This window comes from Ptychodera flava, chromosome 4 (genome assembly GCF_041260155.1).
Source record: "Ptychodera flava strain L36383 chromosome 4, AS_Pfla_20210202, whole genome shotgun sequence".
NCBI lineage: Eukaryota > Metazoa > Hemichordata > Enteropneusta > Ptychoderidae > Ptychodera > Ptychodera flava.
The window spans coordinates 34,864,257-34,892,170 of NC_091931.1; the positions used below are offsets into that span (position 1 = coordinate 34,864,257).

Below are 27,914 nucleotides of genomic sequence, written 5' to 3' on the forward strand. Positions count from 1 at the left end.
TTGACAAGACATTAAAACCTTTATTCTCATTTTGTAAACAGACAAAAAATGCTAGCCTGTTTGAACTCAAAGAGTAACACGGGGTGCAATTGCCATGGCAACTGGTCATCATATGTACTCTTTCTGTTAGACTGGCCTTATGACAAAAACAATAATTTGACTTCAACGATGACTTTTTTGTCTTAATGCCAATGAATCCTACATCTTGGTCCACTTACCTGAGTAATGAATTGATCAAAATAGAATTTTGTAGCAAATTTTTGACTTAGTAAAGGCAGAGCCATTTTTTATGCCCGGGTCCTTTGTTTTTATGATATGAACACATACCTCTGACATTATTGTTGGTCATTTCACATTCTCATACAGCTCTCCTGACAACAATATTTTTTGAAATGCGGATGCAGTAATACAAGAGTTGATTAATTTTCAAAATCGTCAAGACTAAAATACAAAGCGCCCCCACCACTTCTTCACTATCCCATCATAACTACTCCCCAAATTCCCTGTAAACAGGTTCACACTCACCATGGAAATAACAATTGGTTTAGGATAAACCATCAGAATGACAAGGTTAATAAAGTTAACATGAAGTTGCTTTCAAAAAGTGAATGCCCAAAATGAACACAAAGAATTCCATTTTTGAAGCGTTCCTCATGCAAATAGACTTAAAACTTGTAATTACAAAGTTCCTGTAAGTCCATTGAGTTCACCGATGTGAAAGTCTATTTTCTCCTACTTTGAGATCTAGTCACTCTACGTGTTGGGATTGCATCTAGGAACAGCGACTCATCTAGCTGTGACAGGTGTAGAGCTAGCAAAGCATCCTGTTCCTCAGTGTTATTGGCCTCAATGTCACACTCCGTACTGTTTTCAACACAGCTTTTGTCATGATTGGTGTCCAATGTTCCTTGTTGTGCAGTATGCCCTGAAGGTGCACTCTCCTGTTCTCTGCCTGGAATCTGTTCCTGATGCATATCAATAGTCTTAGCATTACTGAGTGGCTGTCTCCCTTCAATGTCATCACACACCGTGACCACTGCATTCTCCGTTGCATTTTGCTCTGCAACAGCACGGCAGTCTTCCTGGTGTTTCAATTCCGTGTTACACGCTCCATCCTTTGGATCCATGTTTCTGCTGTTAGATCCATCCCCTGGTGATCTCTCTGAAACTTTCCCGTCTCGGTCACTGTTCCCATCTACCTCATCATCACCAACTTTCCCACTTACCGTGCACATTTCATTACATTTTCCAGCAGCGAGAGTATTCACCTCTTTGGCATTCTCATCATCGGCCTTTGTATTGTTTTTGGTATCATCAGTGATCTTAATTTCCGCTATGTCAGTGTTCGGAACACTGATATTGTCTTCATTGATGTTATTTTCAAAATCTGAATGGCTCCCTTTCTTATTCTTGGCATCTGTGATTCCAATACTGCCATCTTTCACATCAGACTTTGTGACATTATTACTCTTTTCATCATTCTTATTTTCTTTGATCATTTTGTCCTTACTGCCAGTCTGTCCTCTATTTAACGGAGTAGTAATCTGATGGGAGGTCTGAAACTTTTCCTGACAGCCTGTGGTAGCGGGCTGGGCAACGGACTGAGTGGTGGCGGTGACGGAAATTGGCTGAGATAGTCTGGAGTTGCCTTCATGGAATGAGAGGTGAAATCCTGGCTTCTGAGAGTCAGTAGCCTGGATTTCTTTCCTGGTTGGATTGGAGTTACGGCATTGTTTGCTTTGCTCTGTATGCTGCTTTGCCCGGCCAAGAGAGGTGCAACTGAATTTTGATTTGTGTTTGGTCCGGGCATCGATTTGTCATTTGGTTTTGAAGCGGACTTAGACCCTTGGTCCATACCAGTGGCAACTCTATTGAAAGTTCTACTGCTCATAGCAGTAATCGGAGTGTTCATTGTAGCAGTATTTGCTGCATGGCGTCTGCTGTGAGTCACCGATGCCTGGGGTGTGCCGCTGCTGTCCGCACACGCTGCTGAAATGGGTGTTTTCATCACCGGCTGGTTCCTCAGATGTCTGGTATCCGATGCAGAGGTCGATGACAGAGTTGCATGCCAGGTAGGTGTTGCACTGTTTCCTGCGATTCTTGATCGATGACTGACAGCCGGCGTTGTTCCCGGTGTCTTGAAGCCAAGTCTGCTGCTGTACCTGCCCGGTAGCGGTGTAACATTGCTGGTCCCTTTACCAAATATTGTGCTATCCATAACGTCTTGCATGTCTTCAATAAATGACTTTGGATCCTGGAAAAGTAAAAGTTACATTTTTTGTCTTCTTCCTTGAAAAAAAGATCTGTGACATGTTCTTTGCAAAGTACAGCCAAACCTGTTTTAGTGGTCACCCTTACAGAACTGTCACCTCTTTATAGTTCACCTTGAGGCAGTCACACATCATTTTACATGTTAAAGTCCTCTATAGAACAGCCTAACCACCTCTCTACATGTATGTACCTTATTGGCTGAATGACATTGCTGCTAAGTGGCACAAAACCTGTGTGAAATGGTCCGCATATCTAGCTTTGAATGACCTCTGTCAAAAACTGCATAGACTTGAAAGCAAGAAATGAGTCTCTTCTGGTTGATTTGATTCTGCACTGCAATTCTTTCAGGAGATAATGTGAGGTTATCCCACGATATCAGCGCTTGGTTAGGACGTATTGCCACGAGTGAGGGTGCGAGCCGCATCACACGAGTCGAAGACGAGTGTGATGCGGCTCGCACCCTCACGAGTGGCAATACGTCCCACCAAGTGCTGATATCATGGGATAACTGATTTATCATATGCCCATGACCATATATTTATGTAAAAGGTAATTAAAAATAAGAAATTTTATAAGTTTTTGTCAGTCTTTCGAAGGGACTATGTTTTTAATTCTGCCGCTGGTCTGAGCGCATTGATACATGTTTGTTTACAACAGCTGATCAAGTCGTCGATCGCATCGTGTCGAGCGTAATATAGTCTAAACAGGATTATTTCAGCGCAATTTACCGCAGTTCAGAAAAGGAATGGAGCCAATTTACTTATTCTGGTCACCGTGCCGGTGTTCTGATGGATAATTATTACACAGACAATATTGTAAGTTTGAATTCACTTTAATAACTCTTGCTGAAACATGGCTGACGTGAACAGGAACGACGAAGTAGCGCGAAATACAACAGATTGTCAACATCAACTTTTAATTTTCTACAACAACCTGTCCTGTAACTCTCTTTAGATCTGAAATAAAGGAACGTTAAATTCATATGTACTAGTATATGTTTCGTTTTATATCGGTAATTTTGATTGAAGTGAAAAAGATGGATTTGATTGTTAATGCAAGATGAACATCATAACACCAAAATCAGAAATAAACAACAATTGATGACGTATAACGTGCCGTATCAGACTGATGTTTTACGTTCCACGTCACGACGCGTCAGAGGAGACACCGATACGGTCATGGGTATATGATAAAAGAAAGTATCATGACTTTCAAGAGATTTATGATATTGAACTGTATTATTGCTGTTATCTTTTCCTAAATGCACACCACCTACTCCAAGATAAATGGCACGCGCACCCTATACAGAAATGCCCCCTGCATATAGTGGTCACTTTTCCTTGGTCCCATGTGTGACCACTATACACAGGTTTGACTGTTTATAGTGGTCATGTATTTCAGAACTGATCAATTTGCAGCCAAACACAGAGTTCACTCCAATCTTCCGACTTTCAAGGAGGTGATGAGAGTGACAAGCTGAGCAGCAAGGTTCTAGCGTGATTACAAAATCACAGGTGGTTTGTCAACATATTTGGCAAGAAGTGGAGTTCCAAATTATTTGAGTTGACGGTATTATCACATCCACACTTACATATTGTTGTTCAAATTTAGCAATAAAAAAATCTCATGACTAACTGCAAGGACCCTACCTGCCTCCCCCCCCCCTTTGAAATGCGATAGTCTAATAATGCCACTCAGGACAGTCGTCTAAACTACACAGTGGGTCTGAAAAGGCTGAATGCTGTAGGTATAATAATATACATGTTTCGAAAAAGAATATACTAAATGCGTTTTTTCAAGGATGACCTGCCTAATATCCCAACCTAAAATGAGATATTGTAAAAACACTGCACATCAGCGGCTTTAAGCTTAGAAAGATTTTTCAACAAAGATTCTAACACTACCATAAGCTGCTTTTCAACCAGATCGGAAAGACAAGATTTCATGAGAGGTTTTTTACCTTGATTTTGTTCTGTATCTCGGCTAGTGCAGCCTTCAAATGACTCTCTCTCGGTTTTTGTGTGAAGGCAGACAAATCACCAGTAAAGACACATGGCAGTCTTGATCTGTCATCGGCTCTCCATTGCAAGTTTGCCGCGGCAATGAAATTTCTCACCTTCAGCATTTCTTCAACGTGGTAATTCTGGAAGAGAGGGTTGGAACATTAGTACATTTAATATGGAGTGGCCCACTTTAGATTGCGTTTACAAAAATATTTTTTCTCCCCTACACATATAACAAGATATGCTTAGTCAGCTGGCACGAAATATTATCAAGTTTTATGAAGGCTTCACTTGGATGCACACAGTTGATAAAATTTGTGTATGATTACACTGCCAATGTACAGATTTTCTGTACCACATATTTTAGATGTGTAAAAATTTGTGAAAAATTTTGCAGAGGCCAAATCTGTCTAGTGCTATTTCATGGTACATACAGTGTTTTAAGAGTATAGTTTTCAGACAGCGATGTGAAAATGAAAGCAAGAGACTCATCAAAGCTTCTCTTAGGTATGACGCCTGCCCTGGGTCAAGATTATCGCAGGTATGATGCCTGTTCAAGTTTATCACATTTAGACAAGGCGTTCAACTCACCTGAACGCCACCCCAGAATTTGATAGCTATGATATTCTGATTTGCATCAGCAATATACACACTCTGCAGCCCACTTCTGTAGGGATTGAAAGAACAAAATATCAGTTTCTGGATTTGAAGAGTCAAGACATTCTATGTGAGTCAGCCGACATGTTCAACAATAAATGTATGAAGTAATTCTCTACAGAGTTTGAAAGAGTTAACATTTATGCTTGCACTGCATACATCTGAACAGAAAATCTAAGACATCCACACTTATATTATGCAAAATTCTGAGTAGAAATTCTCTAACCCTTGATTTATATCATAAATCTGTTTCTCATATGCATTTTTTTCTGAACATTTAAAAATTATTAGCCTATAATACAAACTTTGAAAGTGATAAAGAAAAAGTGGGATATCAATGTTTTATCATAATTAATTTTCAAAAGTTTTGTTTTGAATTTTAAGCAGGGTAAAGACCATCATGTTACCTCAAAGAAAGCTATTATGTTTCGACATGTGCACAGAAATACAGTCTATATGCAGTCAAACCTGTATATAGTGGTCATAAAAAGGGACCAGGAAAAAGTCACCACTATATGGAGATGGCTTTTCTATAGAGGGTGGTTGTGGCATTACTTTCAGTGTAGGTGTTACGTTGCATGTTGAATTTAGGAACAGATGACAGCATACATGGTAAAATTGAACATCAAAATCTCTGAAAGTCATGATACATGCATTAACTTCCTTAAAACAACTGATGCTGCTATAAAAATTGGAAATACAGACTCACTTCTTGATTTCAGTGTAAGAAATCTTTGACCGAAATTGCACAGAGTCAGATGTGCTGACCATTATACACAGGTTTTGTACCAAAGTGGAGCAATTACATTTGGCCACTGACCACAAAAGAGAGATGGCTGTTCTGTGGAGGGCCTTTACCATGCAAAAAAATAATACAGGTCTGCCACAAGGTGACCAATATAGGGAGGTAACCACTCTGTAAGGATGATCACTAAGACAGATTTGACTGTATATTCCTCAGTGATATTCCATCAAAGAGTTTTCATCGTCTTTTAATTAGTAAGACAACATATAAGACCGATTTAAACCATATCAATACACTGTCTGCAATTGAATTTCTGTTATCTTGCAAATTAATTCGCCGTTTGAATAAATCTGACATTGATTTGTGCCTCTACATCATTCAATACAAATGCTACTAAAAAGTTGTGAAGACTAACATGTCTTTGTGCATTGAAGCTTGGTTACTGTTAAGTTGGACCTTTTGTCCTTTCACCCTGAACTGAACTGAAAACATCAATTTCAAAGCCAAGTTCATGCTATCACAAGGTCCTCCCTAGAATGACTTTATCAAGGCTAACCTTAATTATCCAGACTACCTATTGTATCGATAGAGACTACTTACCCTGATAGTCCGGACACAAAGACTACCAATCCAACGACATCAACTTCATTGTACACAGGTTCAAAGTAGTGGCTGCTCATCTCACTGAAGTCAGTCACTACTCTGGGTTGATAGACATAGTCCATCAACTCAGTAGTTACTGCCAACTGTTTATACCTGGTGGTTCTCATGGACGATAGCTGTACCTCGCTGCCTCCATGTCTACTCCTGTGGAGAGTTCAGAGGTCAAATGTCAGGGAATGTTACAAGGGAGATGTACATCTGCATGATTTGTGACCTAGCTTATATCTACGGGCTTCCTCTGTATATCCATGTGGTTGCCTTCATGGGAAATTGTTCGGTGGGATGAGTTTGCGAGTCATACAAGAGATGAATACAACCTGTAATTTTGAAGATATGCTGATTTCGATATCATTGAAAGATAATTTTTCTAGTGTAAAACATGTCATTTCATGTTGTCAATATGCAAATGTTTTAGGAAACTCCTGAAAATTGATTTAAGTAATCTGATGAAATAACAGAACGTACATTTATGAAACTTCAAAAACACCACATTCAAATTATTTTTTTTACCACAATTACATTTTCTGTCAGACAGAATGAAAGCCAACTTGCATCAGAATATTCTCTGCGTCAAAACTATTAACGCATTACAAAAGTTAAAAGTGATCTACATTACCTACAAATACTAAATATTTCTAATATGGCTGTGAATTGAGTGAACTTTATTTAAAGCAAACTCAAATTCTGATGTTTTTATGTCAATATAAATGAATACCTGCTGGCTGATGTTGAAAGATTGTAGATTCTGAGTCTAGCGCCCTCACACAACAGGTTCATGACATCTTCTGAAGGTCTCCAAACAGTCAGGATACAGCTTGTGTTATGTTCACAGTCTGTGTAACCTGTCACTCGTACTTTGAAGATGCCTGTTACATTTCTGTTGGAGGGAAACTGAAAAGAAAAAATAAATACTCTGTAAGGTAAACAGTTGTTGTAAGACTAAGTCTCTTTCAAACATGTGATATTGATGAAAACAATTAATACTTTGAATCCTTACACTGCCAAGTTCATATGTCAGTATCAGGTCAAGTTGGTTGAAACCAGTGTGGCATCACATGTCCTTCAAGTTGGATTTTCACCCAAGGCCCGAGAAAGAAAAGGTTTACACATAATATGAAGTGGGGAATTTACAGTTCTAATATCCACCGAGACCCATGCACAACATACACGACACATGATAGTGATAATGTATGATTAATCCTTCAATACTTTATTGGCTTCTGTAATGTAAAAAAATGTTTTTTTCTCGGATTTAAATGAGACATGTATTCAAATATTTTTGATAACTCCAATAAAAAAATAAAAGCCCCTCAATACACACACACTATAAACATGATTTTTTACTTAACCTGCCATAAACTGCCATGCCAAGTAGGTGGTTATGCATGCAGGTTTTGGCTTGATACCTCTTTTTACTGACTTGGCAGATGGTGAAGAGACAAGCCTGACAGGAATATGGTTAACGATGGTTTATTTATGTATGATTCAATATAACTTGGTTGTTTATGCATTTGTCAATTACATACATACGTCAATCATACATCTATTTTTAACCTCTTCCCCACCACAGTTTGGCCTGAACCTGGTAACTATTGTTATTAATGGTGATTATGGACCTGTCTTACAGGAAATTCGGGGAGAACAGGTTAAAGAGGGGACAAAAACATATGCAAGCATGCAAGTTAGTCTGTGTTGAAAGTTTTGATGTGTGTGCTGAACACAGATACAGTGTGTGTAGATTGACAGCATAGGGACTTATCAAAGCCCCATCAGCGTATCTTCTTTTCATTTTTTCGATCAGATGATTTGAAATCAAATGTAACTTACGTAAAAAAGCTTATCAAAGTGACAGCGCAAACATTTTTCAAACATTGGCGACAAACGCATAACTTAGATTTCAACAGCTAAATATGTATAATTTTAGAGTTGCAACCCAAAGTATGGCTGCTGCAGATATACATGTGCGTGAACCTGAATTTAATTGACCAAATCCATTACAAAGGATTGAAAGTGACATTTTCAAAGTCAATATGGCTTAACCTGTTCACCCCCAATTCCCTGTAAACAGGTCCACACTGGCCATTGATAAACAATGGATACGGGCTAAACCATAGTGGTGAAAGGGTTAATAATGGAATCCAAAACATCTCTGGTAAGAAAAATGTAAAATGATACAGGTAATGGGGCTGTAACAAAGACAGACCTATGGACGGATTGGGAAAGCATGTTACGCTAATGACTGCTTTCACACCAGATATAATTTCTAGACCACATTACCTTCTTGACATCAAATATTGGTAACAATACTAATTTGGTGCTCTCACCTCTTCAGACTGGTCTGCCAAGGCTTTCTGAAGTTCAGCTTGCAATTCAAACTGTTTCTTCTCATTCAAGGACTGTCTGTAGGACTGTAAGCGGACAAACTGCCTCTCATTGAGATATGCCTGGAAGCAAGACGATGGAATTGGGTTGAGTGACTTTATGACAATCAAAGTGACATCAAGGTCACATGTATCAAAGCAGAGATGAGGGCGCTGTACTTCAATTGGAATTCATGGGGAAGATGAGACTCAGTTGAGAGAAAATGGAAATTTGTACATGTACAATAAACTATCTGCAATGTGTACTTGGTATAGATAGGAAGTAGTAGTTTAGCTGCAACTCTGCGAACTGTGTGGATTTAGTGAGAATTGTGGAAAAGCACATATCTGTGATACAAAAATGCTATGAAAAATACAGTAACAGTAATGTATTACGAAGTCCTGTGGCACATGCAGAGATGACATGATGACAGATAAAGACTAATGTGAAAAATCATGCATAATTAAATGAGACTTTATACAAGGGACAGGTTAAATTATTTTCAGTTTGCCACTCCCAATGACAACACTGTGTCTTTGTAAAATAGACAAACGTGTGACGATATATGAAATTCAAATGTATGAAACCAACACATTGTCACATTGGAAGTCACCCCCTGAAAGTGACACATGTCATTTACTTACCTCTATAGATGATGGATCTGTTGCACCCTGAATGGCTTCAAAGATCTCCTGTCCACTTTCTAATTTCTCAATTTCTTTGATGCTCAACTTTTGACCGCAGGGGCGACACCTTTTTCTCTTTCCTTGGTTGCAAAAAATCAAGAAAAGCAACAAAATGATGTAACAAAAATGTATTTCTGAGCAATGTGTGACATTTGTGAATTATGATACTATACATAAGGGCAAGCGGACGCCATTTATAATCTGATTAGTATTATATACGCCAGTTTTTGTGAACTAACTCATACATTACCAGTCAATGTGGTTAAGTATGGGATTATATTTCTATATTTGTAAGGCAGCATCCACACTACTCCTGGTCTACTCAGGACAAGTTACCCACCTGTAGTGTTGGCCTCCCGTTTTTCAAATTCATCCCGTAATTTGCTGTACAGCTGATCCAGCCTCTTTTGTTTTTCCCTCTCGAATATTTCAGCAGCTTTCTGTTCTGCCTTGGAGCTGCGCACTATGTTACTCCCATCACTCAGCTTTTCAACATACTAAATACACACAGAGGAAGAAAGATGCAGTCAACTGGCCCTGTGAGTGAATGCAACGACTGTATTGTTCCCAACAGGCAAACATGGGTACAAAGGCTACTTGTATGTCACGACCCCTATGTCTCTGTATGTAACACCAACTCCACCATTGTATTCAAATGGGGCTAGACTATACCATGGTGTGAATATAGGGGTGGCACCTTGTGGACTGTATGGAAATACGAGCCAGGTTAAGTTGTATTGCCACTTCAGTCACACACAGGATGTCAGTGTTTTTGCACAGGTACATAGTTAAAAAGTTTTGGAACTCTTGTACTATTTCTGTTTTCCCCTAATAATTGAAATATAATGGAAATGTCCAATGACACGAGTGTGCAACTCGGTCAAATTTACGTGGGTAATGGCCTTAGCAAAGACTCTACCATGATGTGAAAAGTTGTCAGACTAATTTATTCAATGACACAACCAACTAAAGTGTTTCTTTCAGTTAAAGAGTATTTGGAATTTTTTTCTACGGTGATCAGTGGACAGTTTTGCTGCAAAGTGGAAATCATGATACAGATGTTGGGTTATCAGTGAATGATCCAGTACGTGAACAAAGTACACAAAAAAGAAAGCCTTAACAAAAAAACCAATGCTACTATAGAAAGCCTACCTGCATTGGGTAAGACCTGACTACCACCACATCAACACAACCAACCAAACCACCATCTGCATACAGTGAGTTCAGCAGGACTGGATAGGGATGTGGTGTGCTCTGGTAACCAAGGCGGGCATCGTAACGAGCCCTGCGTGTAGAATTTGCACAGATCTTCAAAGCCAGGTTGCTTGGTGCCTAAACAAACATGTCAACCATAAGTAACAAGTTTATTGGAAAGTCTCTTTATCACATAATGCTGAATTTCTTGTATTATTATAAAATTACATGTGAAATGGAGTTCCCACAATTCTAGATTGTCTATTACAACCCTTAACACAATGTTTGGAATAGCAAAGTTGATAAGTCCAGAGTCTCTATCAGTATCCGGTGCAATGTTTCAATCTCCTTATTAGAAAAACAGCAAGGAACTTCAGACTGGTGGTTAAGAAGTGTGCCATGCACTCACAACAGTCAGCAGCATATTGCAACATTGTTCAACAGCCAAACATGACACATACATTGTCTGTATGTGCCTCGAAAGTGAAAGACTTTTGCTCAAAATTACCTAAACAAAACTTTCAACCATTCTCTTTTCAAATCAACGATAAAAATTGGGGATCATTGTGCAAAGTTTGGAATTACCCAAATATTTGAGATTCAAAATGGACACCATCCCTGTGTCAAAAAACTTAAGAGTAAGACGTTTAAAGTTTTTCTTTCTCCAAAAGCTTTAAAAAGATCCCCCGCAAGTGGTAGATCAGAAAAGAATTTGAAGAAATTTGAGTCTGAATATCTGTCCTCTGCATGCATTCAACTTTAAAATGATTATAATGACGATTCATTGATTTACATGGTACAGAGCAATTACAGTATAAATGTATTATTTATAATATTTCAGGTTAAATATCACTACAAATTAGTCTCCAAATGTGAATAGCGTAGTAGCTAGACATCGGTAAGTTAACCTACCACAGAATAAGGGAAGTGTAATTTGCCAAGTGCTAATTCAAAACATTATGCAGGGCAATCACATCCTCTCTGAATCACAGCTATCAACAAGGCAAAATGAGAGGCAAATATTGGCCACTTTGTCCCTTTTTAATTACACAGCTGTGAACAAAACTATGATACGTCATCAGTTCACTGACAGCATACAGTGGTAACCTCAGTGCAAATATTCTAATTTAAATACTGTAACAATACATCCAGTATGCACATACATCAGAAGAAGACTTCACTGTTACCCTAGGCTGACTTATCAATGCATGGGTAATTGTGAAATCAAGTTGCTATTATACACAAGGTATAACAGACCAGCTGCAAGCAATATCTACACTTCTCGCCTTGCCAGCTCTAAATTGCTCCCACAGAACACAGTTTTCCTCCACTCTAGTTCAAACTGATTCTGAAACTTCAAAGACGACAAGAAGAGAATCACTGATGTTGACAATTCTTACCTCCAATGGACTGCAAGCATCCTGAGAACCGATCACCTCTGCCCCATATATGCATAGTTTTGTTCCTATCTGTATTTTACCACATGATGCTAGCTTTGTCAGTGGTCTATCGATGATTGTCTTGATTCCGTACCAGCCATCGGTCAGTTCTAATGTCATGGCCATACTTCTGTCCTGTATTCAGAGAGAGTGAGATACCACAATGGTCATCGAACATTATAAAAATCCTTGTGAATATTTCACAAAATGGCGTGAGCTTTGTACAACAGCTCGGAGGTAATCATTTTGACAGGAAATCAAGAATGGCAATGTCCTTGTCAGTGCATGAGTCTGTTTATCACTGTCAGCCAGATTAACAGATCAAAACAGTATAATAAATGCGCATCTCAACGCACATATTCTAGATTGATTCACATTGCTTTTATAAGCTTTTGATAGCACTTCAACCTCAGCACTGCATCTGTACTAATATAGGATCAGAGGTGATTTGAAATCATGACTGACATATTACATGTAACTTTCCACCATATGAAATACAAAAGCCTATTAAAAGCACCAATAAGGTGGGGGCGGGGATGTGTCCTATGGTTTATATTACTAAGTCACGTGACTTTGTACATTATTAGAGGAACATACTACTGGAATTTAACAGAGTGAAGTTTCTACTGACAGGTTTTCACTTTAACACAAAATAAAATGGAATGAAAATTTCACAGTGAGTGTAGTTTTTCATGGAACAATCATGCCTCCCACGTCTATGACACGCTCAGTTCAGTACACTGTTAAAGAGTTTGTATGGTTACCTTGTTGCTTTGTTTTCTGTCATCATTCTGATCATCACTTGAAGGTTTATCTGAGTCTGTGTTCACTGATATCGCTGATACACACAACACAAGTCTTCTAGAAGGGGTGTCATCTCTCTCGAGTATCTTCTTGATGGCAGATCGGTGGCTGTGGTCTATCTCCCTGTCGTATCTGTACTTCAGTTGTAACATCACCATGTCGGGTGTCAAAAATCTGTGATGAAAATCAGGCCCAGAGAAAGAAGTTAGTTAACCAAACCAATGATCAGACATTAACTATTCTGTGAAGAATGCCATAAGACACTTTACATGTTTTCTGCTTACTGCCAATGCTTAGATTGTCTGCAAGTAAAGTATATGGTCGACATAAATTTTTAAGATCTACAAATGAGACAAAGATAGTTACATTCTTTTAATTTCAATCCTTTTACCCCCATTTCCCTGTATAAAGATCCATCTTTGCCACAGCAAACACTGGGATCGGGTCAAACCATGGTGGTAAAAGTGTTAACACAGGTACCCCACAGTGTTCCCATGAAGTCAACATTTACTAGAGATGTCTAAGGCTTCTGGATTGCATCCCAATTGTTGTACCCACTGCACAACACTGGTTGTTGTACGGACACACTAGAGGGTAAACCTACAAAGAACAGAATCATGTACTGTAGCACTGTCATCCTCTGACAGTGTTTTTATTGAGAGCAGTAAGCGTCAAGTAAATGTTACTGGGGTTCCCTTGTTGTTTTACCAGGGTTCCCTTGGTATATGTTATCAGGGTTCACAAGTCATTTATCGATGGTCCAAACCTTAGCAAAACCACTATCTGTGTTCTCTCATTGACTTCTAGGTGTACAGTGGCTCACAGTTGAGAAGCCATTTGATTTCATGGTCTGTGCAAAAATACTTCATTTTACAGCCTTGAGTTTCTGTTTGGTTACCAAAGCAGAAAGACATTCGGCATTGTGTATTGTTAAAACTGCTTTGTGATTTCATTGTATGAACGTAACATCAGCATTTAAGGCTATGGATGGAAGGAATTCTGATTCTGAAATTGTGAAATACTGTACTTGTAACATGATTCTGATTCGGAAGGAAGAATGACTTTACCCCTTTTCCTGCCAAGTCGGTGAAAATCCGCTTGAAATTCGGTGTAGCTAGAAGCTGAGCAGCCACGGCCGTTATCCTCCTAAGGCGGTGGAAATCGGGCTCTTTTTGGTACCCCCTTTCCTGCCTAGTCGACGGAACTACGTGTAGCAAACCCTTGCTCACGCTAGGGGTCGTTCGAGGACAGGTTTGGGCGAGGAACGGCGTTTGCTCTCGAAATGGGTTCACAGGGAGTCCAAGGACAGGGAAAGGTGCAGAAACCTGTCCGCCAGTCCCCCACACCCGAGGGGGGCTGGTTTTTTTTTACCGCTTTTTAGCGGACTTGGCAGGATAGCATGGTGACGTTTTCTGGCGGAGTTGGACGTACTTGGCTGCCTGGCACTATACAGATTGCTGCCGAACTTGACCAACTCGGCAATGCTAATCTAGAAGGCTACCTCTTGCAAACGACTTGGCAGATATGCCGATGGTGCGAGACGAAAGTCACTTATTCAGTTGTGCGTGACTGAAAATGAGAACGTATTTTTGACGGGACGGCTCGACTTGTTCCTCCCATGGAACGGATATGAACGACTCGGAAATACCATTACAAACTGGTGTCCGACGTACTAAGCTGGGCTTCAGCTCTGCAAGTTCAAGCCAGGCAACGTCCTTCACTGCCTTGGCCGTGCCATACAATGGACGTAGCTTTGGATTTTTTATTTATTCCACCGTCCGAAGTACTGGCTCTGGTTTGCAGGCAAACGTATCCTCTTGCCGATGCATTGTAACTACGTACGCTGTTGCGTACAGAGAATTCAAAAGGGCACATGAGGTCAATATGCTACATGTACGGGGATACCGTCTGCATTTAGCAGGGACTGCTTTTGTTATGCAAACCAGCTAGCAGTACAATATGGCTGCCAGCATGTGGACATGTCGATGGCTAGAACAATGGAAGCATATTGCGTTGCACCCGTGCATCGCAAAAGTGAACTGAAGACTTGGGGGTAGTGACTGGTTATCACTGGTTAGCTGCAGCCCAAGCCATGTCGGTACAAACCCGTACCTGACTGAGGACCACTCGATTCAGTCAGTAATGAACGGTAACACTCGTAAGCCAACTCCCAACTGAGCTGGCAAAACTACGTAAAGCTGTGCTTCAATGCTCAGCCATGTCGTTAATACAACGGCAAAAACGTAGTTTTTGTGCTACACTGCCAAGTCGTTGGAGGTACGTATTCAATTGACCCTACCCTGGGGAAACAGGACAGGTTTGACGGTGCTGCTGCACCCCTAGCACGACCCTCAGGGTCTCTGACTAACAGACGAGTGAGGTGATGTTTGTGCCTAGCGGACGTACGTAATACTGAAGGAGTTTATTTCCGAAAAAATAAACATGAAACGGCAATAAAATGACGCACTCCCAGGGGCAAACAAAGCCGTGACCTCAATTTTTTTCTGCAGCAACCCTTGAGCTCCTTCCCCTGTCTACGGGCATGTAGAAATTATCGAAGTCTAACACGTATAAGTACGGCTAAAACTACCCTGAAAATGGGCGATTTCTGCCAAAATGCCTGGCAGGATAACTGCAGGAGAGCCAATCTTTTGCAGGCACATATTATGGGGCGGTTTTCTACTGACTTGGGAGAATAACGGACAAGGGCGCTCGGCAGGAAAAGGGTTACATTTGCTCAACAAACTTAACCTGTTAACTTAAGCTGTTCACCCCTATTCCTCATAAACAGGCCAACGGTTATCATTGATAACAATGGCTTTGGGCAAAACCATTGTGGCAAAAGGGTTAAACATGTACTGATTTACACACCTTGAAGCAAAGATATTCGGGTAGGCAACCTCCATTGCAGCCAGTTTCCACACGATCCACTTGTAATGGTTAGAGACCCACTCCTCACTGATTAGCTCAGAATCCACGCCAGGTGTACTGTACAATGCACTGCAAAGCCAATCAACATGAATTCATCAGATATGTTTGGCTAATGCATTCTTGATATAAAAGGTCAATCAGTTGAAATTTCTTATTACACTTCAGGGTCTTCCTATGAAGGAAAACTTTTCATTAATTACACGAAAGTGTAGTCACCTACGTGATGAACTTCAGACCCCCCCCCCCCAAAACCTGATTATTTCTTGCATATATTTTTTTATGTTTTCGTAAATTATTTAGCATGTCCTTGTTATATCTGATACATACTGAAACTAACACTTTGATTCAATGTACACCCTTTGGTGCTGTCTTCATCATGTCATATACATGTAAAACTGTGTGGCTGTTTTTTCCAAGCTACTTCCCTTTCTGCTCTGAAGTCCAAAAACATACATGATCCTTTAGGAAAGAAAACCCCATAAATGAACTTGGTAACAAGTATGAAATACACAACTGACCACTTGCGTGAAAATTTTTGACATGTAATCCTGCATGATACACACATGACAGAAACACTTTCAGAATAGAAATCTTCTGCCAAGACTGTCACTCAATTGTCTTGGGTGGAAACGTGGTAAACGTTCCCCAAACACGTCACTGGTATTCGTATTGGTGTTATTGTGCCACCATATTAGGAAATCAGCAGAAATATTACTAAATTCCCAAGCAATTTACAATATTTTACCGAACAATTTTAAAAACGGTACTGCAACTAATCAAGAAATTTAGAAAACCAAAAAGACTAAATCTGATACAAATTCCTTCATGCATAAATCCAATTTTTGTAGTCTACCTTACCTCAAGAACTGCTCTTTGCCGATGGTTCCACTCCCATCGAGGTGGAGCACCCCACCATCTGTGAGAGTGACACCATCTTCACTGCAACACACACTCTCACTGTAGTGATCTCGGCCATGGAATCGATAGCTCTCTGCGTTGCTGCATTTCACACTGACAGTGTTTGGAGGCACACCAAAAGAATGAAGCTGAAAGCCAGAGAGTGTGGTTTAAACGTTTGAAACGAGTGAAAAAACAAACAAACAATTTGACATGATCCGTATTATCAATATAAATCTATCCACAAACATCCAAACATTGCATTACATGGTATTATATTATAGCTTTGTCAATACCAGTGAATTTTGTGACGTCATATCCATACATTATTACTGATAATGTATTCCATTATTCAGCATTGCGGCCCCACAGCGAGCAAGTTTTTTTTGGAAAACGAAAAAGGACTGCGCATTTAAAAGGAGGGAAAATATCGGATAAACCATGTAATACACAAAACTATAAATCTTGATGATCGTGCACAATATTGATAATAATGTCTTACTGTACGATTTATCACATTTTTTGAGTCCTCGCGCACGCATTTGTGTCTGTCTGGCTGGCGCTCAGCGTACGCTGGTTGTATCCTACGTTTGTTTACAACATGGTTCGCTTCGTTGCCGTATAGGTGAAACAGAACTCAGTACGTTTGCAAACTCCTAGACGATACTGGGTTTGACACATGGCATATTATGTATGTCAGTGGCCATGTAAACGATGCAAGCGTGAAAGGCTACTCGAACCAGCCGTAAACGAGCCACAACGGCAGCTTGCTGTCATCATGGATGTAAAAACCGGAGGTGTCTACTGACATACTACGGAGCCATTCAAAGTCTCGGTCCAAGGTCAGCTACTACCAACAATCATGACGACCGTGGACTCTCCGTTGATCTAACATCTCGGCCACCTAATTCTGATGCATTGACTGTAATCGGAGACAACTTTCATTCATCGTTTTTTCTCCATGTCTGTGATTTTACCTTGCCTTGTTCTCGATATCGCGACGGTACCGAAACCCTCCAGTATATGTTTGTCAACTGTACCTTTCAAGCACCCGTTTACGTCAAGTTCTGTCGTTCGCCGAAATAAAATAGCTCTTCTCAAGAAGCCATCGAAAATTAAATTTATAGACACAATTATTATTGAAATATAAACATTTGAATAACAATGTTGAACTCTGTTGATATCGTTAGCAATGAATGCTGTACTACTAGCGACATAATAATGATCGTATTGATCAGCTGATACCATGCAGCTCGCTGATCATACTGATGTCGATTCATGAACATTCCGTTTTCTCCATCTCTGGCATTTCACCGTGTCGACTTTTTGAATGGCATGATATTTAAAGGTGATGTTTCAAGTTGATATAGACGTAGGGATGCAGTTACTTTTCATTTCCTTCGAAAATACATCGTTTTTCAATTCAAAATGAACCGTGAAAGTGCTGGTCATTTTTTGTGCTGAACGTGCGTGTTCAGTGCAGTGCACTGTGCAGTGTGGATTCAGGGCCGATCATGCTGGACGACGCTCACTGGCTTCAAACTCAGTTTAAATTTCCTTTTTTATTCGTTTTCTACAACTACAAATTCACTGGCATTGCCAAAACTATAAAATAATAGCAATAATGCACCCCCTCCCGGCCCATAATGGACTCAAGCAAACTTTGCACTTCATAATGTACTCGGCTTCGCCTCGTACATTATGTCGTACAAAGTTTGCTTTCGTCCATTATGGGCCGGGAGGGGGTGCATTATTGCTTAAACATCTATTTCAAGTACTGAATTTCAACAGCACAGGTCACAAGGTCATCACGGAGTGTCATGGAAACCCCAACAGCATGTACTCACCTCCTCTTCAGTATAACTGGATGGTGCTTGACCTTTGACCAGCTGATGTAATGCAATCCTTGGCTGACGCAATCTTTTGCTGTACAAAGCACCCATGACTGGCCGGACTGCTGTCACCTGCCGGAGGCAATAAACACAGCCTTTTTTGACGCTGATTTTGAATGATTTCACATGCACACAGCCAATTCAACCTGGGATGTTCATATCTGACACACAACTATAGTAATTCACTGAGATAAAACTGAAACATAGAAATCATTATGTATTATCTAAACAAATGGGAAATGAGCAAATGTAGAACATATATCACTCTCTGACTTTTACAGAATTTAATTCAGAATGGTATCTGTCTGAATCCTTGGATACGATGAATACCTCTGCATTACGGTATTTTTCAAAATAGCCATGGTGTAAACACATGTTTCCCAAAGGAAACAACTGCTTAATATATATTTTGTTTCTCACCTTACAGTCACCTTTCTTTGCCTGCATGGCTTTAGCTGTCCAGGAAGAACACCTCGGTTGTTGTCGAAGACTTCGTCTTCTTGTCATGTCATGGTGTTGGTCTTTTCCCGATGAATCTGCGGATGCTGGCATGCTTTTTCTGCGACTGAGTCGGACTTCTGCATCTTCCTGCCCTCCGCCGTTGCCATCTTTTACGCCACTGTTCAAATCAGACCTGCTTTTCTTCTTGAGAGGGCAAAACCCTTGCTTGTTCTCTGACACACCTTTATCAGTTGCATCGGCAGCCCTTCTGGCATGGGTAGCATTATTGCGGAAGGGAGTCTTGAAACTCGACGCCTTTCCACTGATAAGCCTTTGGTTTCTTGACACAGTCGATGGTTTCCTTGTGGTGTAGTTGGAACCACTGGCATTCTGAGTTGTCGCTGACACTGTTGGATGGATGTCTGTCACAGACGCGTTGTCACAGGAGGTGATTAGAGGAGAAGACACCAGAGGTTGCATGGCACGTGTGAACTTCTGAGTCCTGTCATTGGCAAACCCTAGACACATGATAAAGGAATTAACAAAATGAAAGACATAAGGTGAATTCAGAAAAACTTTTCTCTGTTTGTTTTTTTTAGTTTTTTTATGTGAAATAGCTCATTTGAAAAAACATAACAGTAACAGTAATTTTTCATTGATGTGGTAATACTGTAGATGATTTAACCCTTTCACCACCATGGTTTTTCCTCAAACCCATTGTTATCAATTGTGAGTGTGGACCTGTTTACAGGGAATTAGGAGCGAACAGCTTAAAGTTTACCTGTTGGTGATGTGAGTAGAGCTTTCTTCTGCTTTGCCTGGTTGAAATCTCCAATGTTTGCCTTCTTTCTTGGTGGCTCTGAAAAAACAAAAACAAAACAAAAACATTCATACAGAGTGTGGTACTATTTCACATGAACTGTTAAAGTTGATAAAATGACACCATACTTTGGTTTTACTTGCTCTTGTAGAGTAAAAGCTTTCTTCTCAGCTTTTGAATTTTGATCCAATGGAACACATACTTTGTGAAACTTGCTGATAGCATGGCTTACTTTATTACAGCAGTGGCTTCATTTACTACATGTATTTAGCCATTCCAAAAACAATTCCAGTCATCAGTCTCTTTTGAGATGTAATGTTTCCACCCTACTTTTTTTCTGAACAGGTCACAAGTACAACTTGTAAATTCACAAAAATTCTGGAAAAGATTATACTTCTATCAATCTTTTAAGTTCCAGTTAGGAAAGAGAAACAAATGTACAAGTTGTTGATGGTCATTATCAGAAATTTCTTACTTTTTTGTAACAAATAACATTTCTAACTTCTCTGAACAGCTGGGAAATCTAACACACAATACTTAAGGCACATAAATAACAGTACAGTATATAATTTGTTAGCGTAAGCAGTAAACACCCTTACCTTCTATACCAGCACTTGGATATGTCCTTTTAATTGGTAATCTCTTCATTTCAACACCAGAGCTCTTGGATTTTTCACAGGACACTTCTGAAGATAGTTTGTCACTTGTACTAGGCCAGGTTCTCACTGTATGTTCAGTAGACAGTGATCCAGTCGTCGCTATTTGGCTTTTGGTTTTCTTGTCTCCTGATGTTTCTGTAGAATCTGACTGTTCTGTGTCTGCCAGCAACCGCCTGGCCTTTGCCATGGATTCTGCTGACACCTTCACTGGTTTACCCAAACCTGTTTGAAATCCACAAAAGCCTTCCGGTGGGTTCGGTGTTGTTTCAACATCTTCCTTGTTGATGAATTCTTTGGCTTTATCAAGGGCTGAACTAGAAACAGTAACTGCATTGCCCCCAGCAGTAGTGAACATACTCTCTTCTCTGCCATACACACAGGATTCTTTGTCGGCCATATCCTCAGCCAGAAGCCGCCTGGCTTTTTCCAAGGATTTTTCTGAAATGGAGACCTGAGCTCCCCTGGCAGTCTTAAAGCCAATCAAGGGTTCATTTGTGTTAGTCTTTGCACACAGTTCATTAAAGCCACCATTAGCGTCCACATCCTTGAGGAAGTTCTTTGCTTGGGCAAGTGCTTCCCGAGACACTGAAATCTTAGTGCCACTGGCCGTTTGAAATCCTCCGCCAGTGTGTCCTTTCTCACTTTCCGTGTTAAAATTGTCATCATCTGATGCGAGGAAATCTCTGGCTCTCTTCAGAGAAGCTTCTGATATCTGAACAGCGGAGCCACTTCCTGTTCTAAACCCAAGGAATGGTTCTTTAGTGTGCAGACCACTGGACATCATAGCATTGGCCTGAGGGTTAGTGCTTGTTGAAGTTGTTAGCCTGTTATTCACTACACTTCTTCCTCCCTCATTTACTTTAGATGGGACAAGGCTATTGTCGCTTTGAGCTGTGGACTTCTTTTTTACAGAGTTATCTCTGTCTGTCTTCGATTCGTTATTTTTTGAACACTCACTCATTTCAACTTCAGAAAACAAGCCCTTTGCTTTTTTCAGAGATTCTTCAGAAACTGTCACTTTCCTCCCTCCTGCAGTTTGGAATCCTGTGAACTCTGGTAAAGTATTTATATTCTTTTGAAAGACTGTGTATTCAGTATTGGCAGTTTCCTCTGCCAGCAGCAGTTTAGCTTTCTTTAGCGAGTCCTCGGACACAGTCACTTTGCTTCCGCCAGCTGTTTGGAAGCCAAGAAATGGTTTTGGGGGAGAAGGGCATGAATTTTCCTTTGTTGTCAATTCTCTTGGTTTGGCTGAAACGCAGTTACTATCACGGGTAATTGCAATACTAGTTTCAGGACCATCTTTCAAATCACCATCTCCACTCTCAGAGAACAACTTCCTAGCCTTAAATAGTGACTCTTCAGACACACTGACAGACTGCCCACTGGCTGTCTTGAATCCAACAACATCCACCGTTTTTGAAAGTCTTCCATCAGATGGATCATGCATTTCTGATGCAATTCTGGCATTCAGCACTGTAGGAACACCATCAGTGTCTGGTTGAGTAGCTTCTGCTGATTCTGCTATGGACACTCCTCGGTCACTACCTTCACGGTCCTCTGTATTGCTCTGCCCATCATGGACATTCACATCCACAGCATGACTTGTTACCATACCAACAGCTGTACATGCACCATCAAGCAGATGTGTGTCCTCCACAGCATCACTGTTACCGTGGTGACTATTTTCATCATCCTCAAACATCTTCTTTGCAAGTGCCAAAGACTCTTCAGACACTTGAACTGTGTTTCCGCTAGCCGTCTGAAAACCCTGAAATGTTATGAACCCGGCTTGCTTGCCTTCTTTCTCTGCTGACTGCACATCTGCCTTCACTGTCTCACTGTCAAGATCATCTCTACTTTCCTCTCCATTCCTATTAGCTTTGTCTAACTCTGTCACTTGGTGTTTACCAACTTCACAGTGTTTGTTATCATTTTCCCACATCTCACACTTTCCAAAGTTCAGGAAAACTTCATCATCTGTCGAAAAATCATGTTCTGCACATATTGCTTTGTCCAATATTCCTTCAGGGTCTGTTGCTGGCTTGGAGTCCTCAATTTTTGACTTCACTTGTTTTGCTACTGTAAGTAGCTGTTTATCATCTGTATTACACCGACTTGCATCATCAACAATCATCAATTGATGATCTCCTGTATCAGGTACTGCTGTTTGTTGAGCTGGTTCTTCCTCTACAGCAGTCTTAGTTTGAGATCTGTCATCACCACACTCACTGTTCTGGACTGCCATGGTATGTCCTTCACTTTGTGCATCTGGTGCCTGGCTCTGGCATCCGATCTCACCCACCTCTGATTTCATCTCATCAGGTGATTTTTCATCATCCAGTGTCATATCATCATCGTTCATGTTGATTAAGTCATCCTCTGTGATTCCAGCCATTTGCATTTCAAGTTGCTCTACGGCTTCAAGTTCTCTTCTAACTTGCGTAGCTGAGAAATCATCATCATTGAACGTCCCATTCAGATCTTCTGACTTCTCTTCACAATCTGCGTTTTTCAAGTCTATTTGTGTGTTCTCTCTTTCCTCCACACTGCCAGCGTGACATTTCTCTTTAGGATCCTCTGCATCATCTTTTGCATTCAATCCATGACTCTGTGTTTCAGTGTGTGTGCATGATGTCACTTCAGAATTCACAGTTTGTGGTGTTTCAAGTGCTTCAGTAACATCTCTAGTTGGAACCCGGACTCTACTTGGCGGTTTGAAGGGCCTGAAACCCTTAGGCATTCTTTGAAAGTCTCTTTGTGGTCTTGGGACAGGCCTGGCGGTCCTTGAAAGGGCAGAGTTTCCAGCCCCAGCATCTGCTTTCACCTGGGATTTCTCATTTTTTTCAATTTCACTCACTAACTGCTTCGCTTTCAGCATTGCTGCTGCTGAGATGTTGATGTCTTTCCCACTGGCCGAAACAAAGCCAGTGAAAGACTGCACATGGAGTTGGTCGTTCTCATCCTTTGCATTATCAATCTCAGTGATGCTTGAGTCAACTTGTTCAAGTATTGATTTAGCTTTGCGCATGGCAGTTTCTGAAACAGCAATGCTTTTACCACTGGCCGACGTAAAGCCAACAAAGTCTTTAGAATCTTTGGCTGGAACAAACCCGGAATCGCCTTCTCTGCCTAATTTTGTTTTCCCGTTCGGGGCACTGGGAACTGCGTTATCCTTTCCAACTACAGTTGTAAATCCTTTTGTACTATTGCTTTCATTTTGGATCACGTCACAGTTGACGTCTTCCAATATCGATTTTGCTTTTCTCATTGCAGTGTCTGACACTGAGATGGATTTCCCACTTGCAGACTTGAAACCTTCAAACACAGCATTTGCACTTGAAACAAGACAATCATCTACCTGTTGCAGTATTGACTGAGCCCTTTTCATGGCAGTGTCCGAGACAGTGATTTTCTTTCCACTTGCCGCTGTGAAGCCACCATAACTACTGTCAAGTTTAATGTCATTATATGGCATTTGCAATGGCAGAGTTGGCTTGATCATCCATTCTGATTCTTTTGAATCTGTTCTGTGGTCTCCCGCACTGGTCTGCCCTTGCACTAGGTTGTCTTTGTTTGACTTTATTGAACTTGGCACCGATTTCTCCAGTTCAACTTCTTCAACCAGCTTCCTAGCTTTTGACATTGCTGACTCTGACACTGTGATTTTCGCACCAGAAGCAGTGCAGAACCCTGCAAATTCACACTGATCCTGGTTTTGGGAAAGATCGTGGAATGCTGTATTCTTTTCTGGAATGGTGTATATTTGATTAGTACCTTTATCAGCAGTAAATACCTTTTCCTGGCTGTACATACCAGTTTGTTCATATGGAATACTGGTATCACACACTCCTTCATGGCTGTTCTGTGATTTTGCAATTTTGTTGCTCCTAGTATTTCCACAGCTGATCTCATTCTGACCCATAACATTGCCCATTTGAGTTGCTTTATTTTCAGACTTGTGATCAGACTGTATTGCACTTTGGGATGCGGTACTTTGGGCACTGTGCAATGTTTGAGTTGAAATCACAGCAGTCTGTGCAGCATGTGGTGATAATTGTCCGTGTGTATTCTTCAATGACAACCCATCAAGAGAGCCAATATTTTTCTGCTCATTTCTTTGAATAAAACTTTCTACGCCTGCAGGTTTCATGTCCACACAACTGATACTCCTCTCACTCAAACTGTTGTTCCCAGGGGTCATATTCGATGACACATCCCCAAAACTCTCACAACCTTGGTTCTTATTAACACCGTTGGGTACTGTATTGAGCACTGCAACTGTTTTGAGTTTCTTGGCTGCTGGCTGATAGAAGTTCCCAACTCTCCTACGACAACCAAGGCCAGGGTTTGTTCCGGTCTCTCTGCTGGTTCTTGGAGTTTCGTACTTACCAGCAGATCCAGACACTGGAGTGGCCGATGACTGAACTTTCTGAGTGACAGAATCTCTTGGTGTCTGCTGTGACTCCACAGATTTCATGTAAGCTGTGAAGGACATGAAAGCTCCTGTAGATGAAGAATATTGCATAAAATGTTACACAGAGAAACAGTCGCATATTATTTGACTGTTAATAATTACCACATTTTTATGACATTTAAGCCCTATAATCCATACATATTCCTGTATGAAACTTAACTTGCTACAGAAAACAATGCTTATGGGCAAAACCATTGTGCAGATATTTGTTTTGCCTTTCCTACATACAAAGCAATTGTGAATCATTTGATGTGGTGGGCAAGTGAGTGGATACAAGAAAAGACAACTACAAATTACAATTCCTGTACATGAGACAAAAATACCTTATTCTTCAAAAACTAAAATATATTTAGCAATAATGTACCCTGTCCCAGCCCATAATGAACGAAAGCAAACTTTGCACAACATAATGTATTCGGCTCTGCCTCGTACATTATGGAGTGCAAAGTTTGCTTGAATCCATTGTGGGCCAGGAGGGGTTACATGTACTGTAATTATTGCCATTATTTTATAGTTTTGGTGATGCCAGTGAATTCGTACTGTAGATGTAGAAAAGATCTCGGGCCACAATGCTGGATGATCAGATGCACTACATGTATCTGTAATAATCTGAGGGGGATGACGTCACAAAATTCACTGGCATTGACGAAGCTATGATATAAAAATTATTCATAAAACTTTGGGAGGAAAACCAATAGCAATGTATTATTTGATTAAAATCTAGGAAATATTACATGGAAGGATTAAGGTATCATATAATGTAAGCATAAAAGTCCTTAGGGAAACACATGCACTGTGTAATGTATTTCATGTATGTACACTTTAGTACCCTGGGCTGATATACAACAGATAACAAGCATAAATAACTTGCTCTTTCATACTCACCAGCGCTTCTCTTGGGTACTGTAGGAGTGCTACTGGTAATGGAAGATTGTTCTAGATCACTGCTGGTGTTGTTCTCACCAGGTTCAGCTGTTTTTCCATTCTCTGTAGTGTCTGAACATTTTTCAAGAGGTGTCATCTTAGAAAGTAAGGACTTCTGCTGCAAGTGGCTCCTTGAGGCACAACTCCTGCTGGAAGGGTAGTAGAACCTCCTGGCAGATTTTGATTTGCTCTTGAATACTGCAGTGAGTGAATCTGAGTCACTCTGTTGGGTACACACAATTGACGTATTGGACTCATTCTTGAGACATACAGTTTCTTGCTTGGCAGTGTTTGTAGAGTCTTGTTGGCACAACACTGATTTCACCTCAGAGCCACTCTCAGGAAGAGCTGTATCATGTCGGCTACAGGCCCTGTCAATAGCTCCACTGGCAATATCATCTTGGCCCTGTTGGACACATTCTTTCTCCATCTCAGAAATGGTAGTGTTTATAGTGGGGTCTACATGGCTGTTCAAAGTTTCTGGTGTAACGCTGACGGCAGTGACTGCAGCACCCTGCTGACAAATATTATCCTGAATGTCACAACTGGTCTCACTTGAGCCACATTTTCTTGAGCTGTCATCAATGTTACCCTGCGCCTTGTCCATGAATGTCTCATGGATGTTATTTTCAATATATTTGGCTTCAGCTGGACTGGTAACTTTCTTATTCACGGAAGCTTGTCCAATTCCCTGCTGATGCAATGTTGTAGATGCCTGTGTGTCCGCAGCATGCTTGGCAGAAGCCATATCTGTGGCAAGTACCAGAGCTTCGGCAAAAGTTGGTGACATCTGAGAGAACATATCTAAGTTTTCTATCGTAGTGTTGTGTAGATCACTACAAGTAGATTCCTGTCCTATTGCACTGACGGATACTTCATTGAAACGTTTGGAAGGCGTGTTCTTACTGTCTCTGCAGTTACCCTGTAATAAAAGTTTCTGAGTTTCACCTGCATTATCTGTTTCAGACGTGCACTTGGCAGTGGTTGTTTCATCAAATTTGGCAGTATTGGCAGTTACACTAGTACAGCTGTTCTTATCTCTTGCATCTTCAGAGTCAATTTTAGCAGCATTTGCTGTGCATTCATTATTCCTTCCATCGTCCACAGTGGTTAGGCAGCTCTCTCTACAACTTGAAACTTTATCATTGACCAGACTTCCCTCCTCAGATTTGTTCCTGAGATTCCTAATGTTGTCAGTTGTCGGGGGAGTGTCAAAGAGGAATGCCAGAGTTTCCGCAATGTTGGAATTATTGCATGGCGATGAATCAGGAACTGCTGTGGCTTTTGCAGCAAGTTTTACAGAGTCACTGCGTTGCGGAGAGGTGACATCAGGTGAGCCTTGTTTCACATCAATTGAGAGATTTCTGTTGACCAAGGGATGAGTCTACTTGCTCTGCATGCTGAGGGTACTTGCTAGCTGCCATGTTTTCTTGACAGGCTCCAATACTTAGTGTCTTGTTGTCAATGCACTCTGGCAAGTCGAGAGTGGGTGAGCTTGGTTTAGATTTTTCAGACTGGGGTGATCTAATTGTCATGTCACTGTCAAACTGAGGATTTTTGCTTGAAGTCTCTGACCTGGTATTGTTAATGACAGACTTATCACACATCATGTTATTGTTATTATTCAAATTATCTGGATCTGATGACATTTCAATATTGATATTTTGTCCGCCAGAAGCAATTTTTTTCTGACAATGCTCTGTTGTCTTATCCAAAACTCTATGTTGTTTGTTGGGCTCTGTGCGGAGTTCTTTGCTCACTTTCTTTGCTTCATGCATTCTGTCTGCATCAAGGATTACTTCATAAGCAATGTCACTAGATTCTGTATCCGGCATTCTGGCTAGGGGAGGGGACTCCTCTGACTGGATGTATCCCTCCAAGTTGAAAATTCCACGCACAGGTGCCACGTTGCCCACTTCAACCCTGCTGATGTTGTCTGGATCACATCTACCATCAGGCTGATCTGTTGTAAACAGCGCCCTTGCAGTTATCTGTGGAAGCACGAAGAGTGTGTGAATTAATAAGCAAAAACAATTATAACAGCTGCCTATTT

The 27,914-nt window shown here is 40.7% G+C and overlaps 2 protein-coding genes across 2 annotated transcripts in view; both read right to left on the reverse strand.

Annotated features, from left to right (window-relative positions):
* LOC139131550 (breast cancer type 2 susceptibility protein-like) lies at positions 1-27,210 on the reverse strand. Its single transcript, XM_070697644.1, has 18 exons — positions 25,823-27,210; positions 20,404-24,966; positions 19,766-19,843; positions 18,964-19,502; positions 18,499-18,615; positions 16,613-16,800; positions 15,695-15,823; positions 12,784-12,997; positions 11,981-12,154; positions 10,539-10,718; positions 9,727-9,883; positions 9,345-9,466; positions 8,664-8,783; positions 7,055-7,230; positions 6,277-6,483; positions 4,866-4,941; positions 4,232-4,414; positions 1-2,254 (listed from the first exon to the last, which is right to left on the reverse strand). The coding sequence occupies exons 1-18, from the start codon at positions 26,661-26,663 to the stop codon at positions 1,529-1,531; spliced, it is 8,790 nt and encodes a 2,929-aa protein (XP_070553745.1). The 5' UTR covers positions 26,664-27,210; the 3' UTR covers positions 1-1,528.
* Positions 27,210-27,914, reverse strand: part of LOC139131551 (uncharacterized) — an 8,072-nt gene continuing 7,367 nt past the window's right edge. The window contains exon 5 of the mRNA XM_070697645.1: positions 27,210-27,852. Coding sequence (XP_070553746.1) covers positions 27,211-27,852 — 642 coding nt within the window. The 3' untranslated portion in view covers position 27,210. The remainder of the gene's footprint in view (positions 27,853-27,914) is intronic.

What these genes read in the sequence shown, in the direction of transcription:
- LOC139131550 (XM_070697644.1), bottom strand. Translation starts at nt 26,663, where the DNA reads ATGTTCTCTCAGATGTCACCAACTTTTGCCGAAGCTCTGGTACTTGCC. An exon ending in CCGAATATCTTTGCTTCAAG is followed by an intron (nt 12,998 to 15,694) that starts GTGTGTAAATCA and finishes TTTTCATCACAG; the next exon opens with ATTTTTGACACCCGACATGG. An exon ending in AGATACAGAACAAAATCAAG is followed by an intron (nt 2,255 to 4,231) that starts GTAAAAAACCTC and finishes TTACTTTTCCAG; the next exon opens with GATCCAAAGTCATTTATTGA.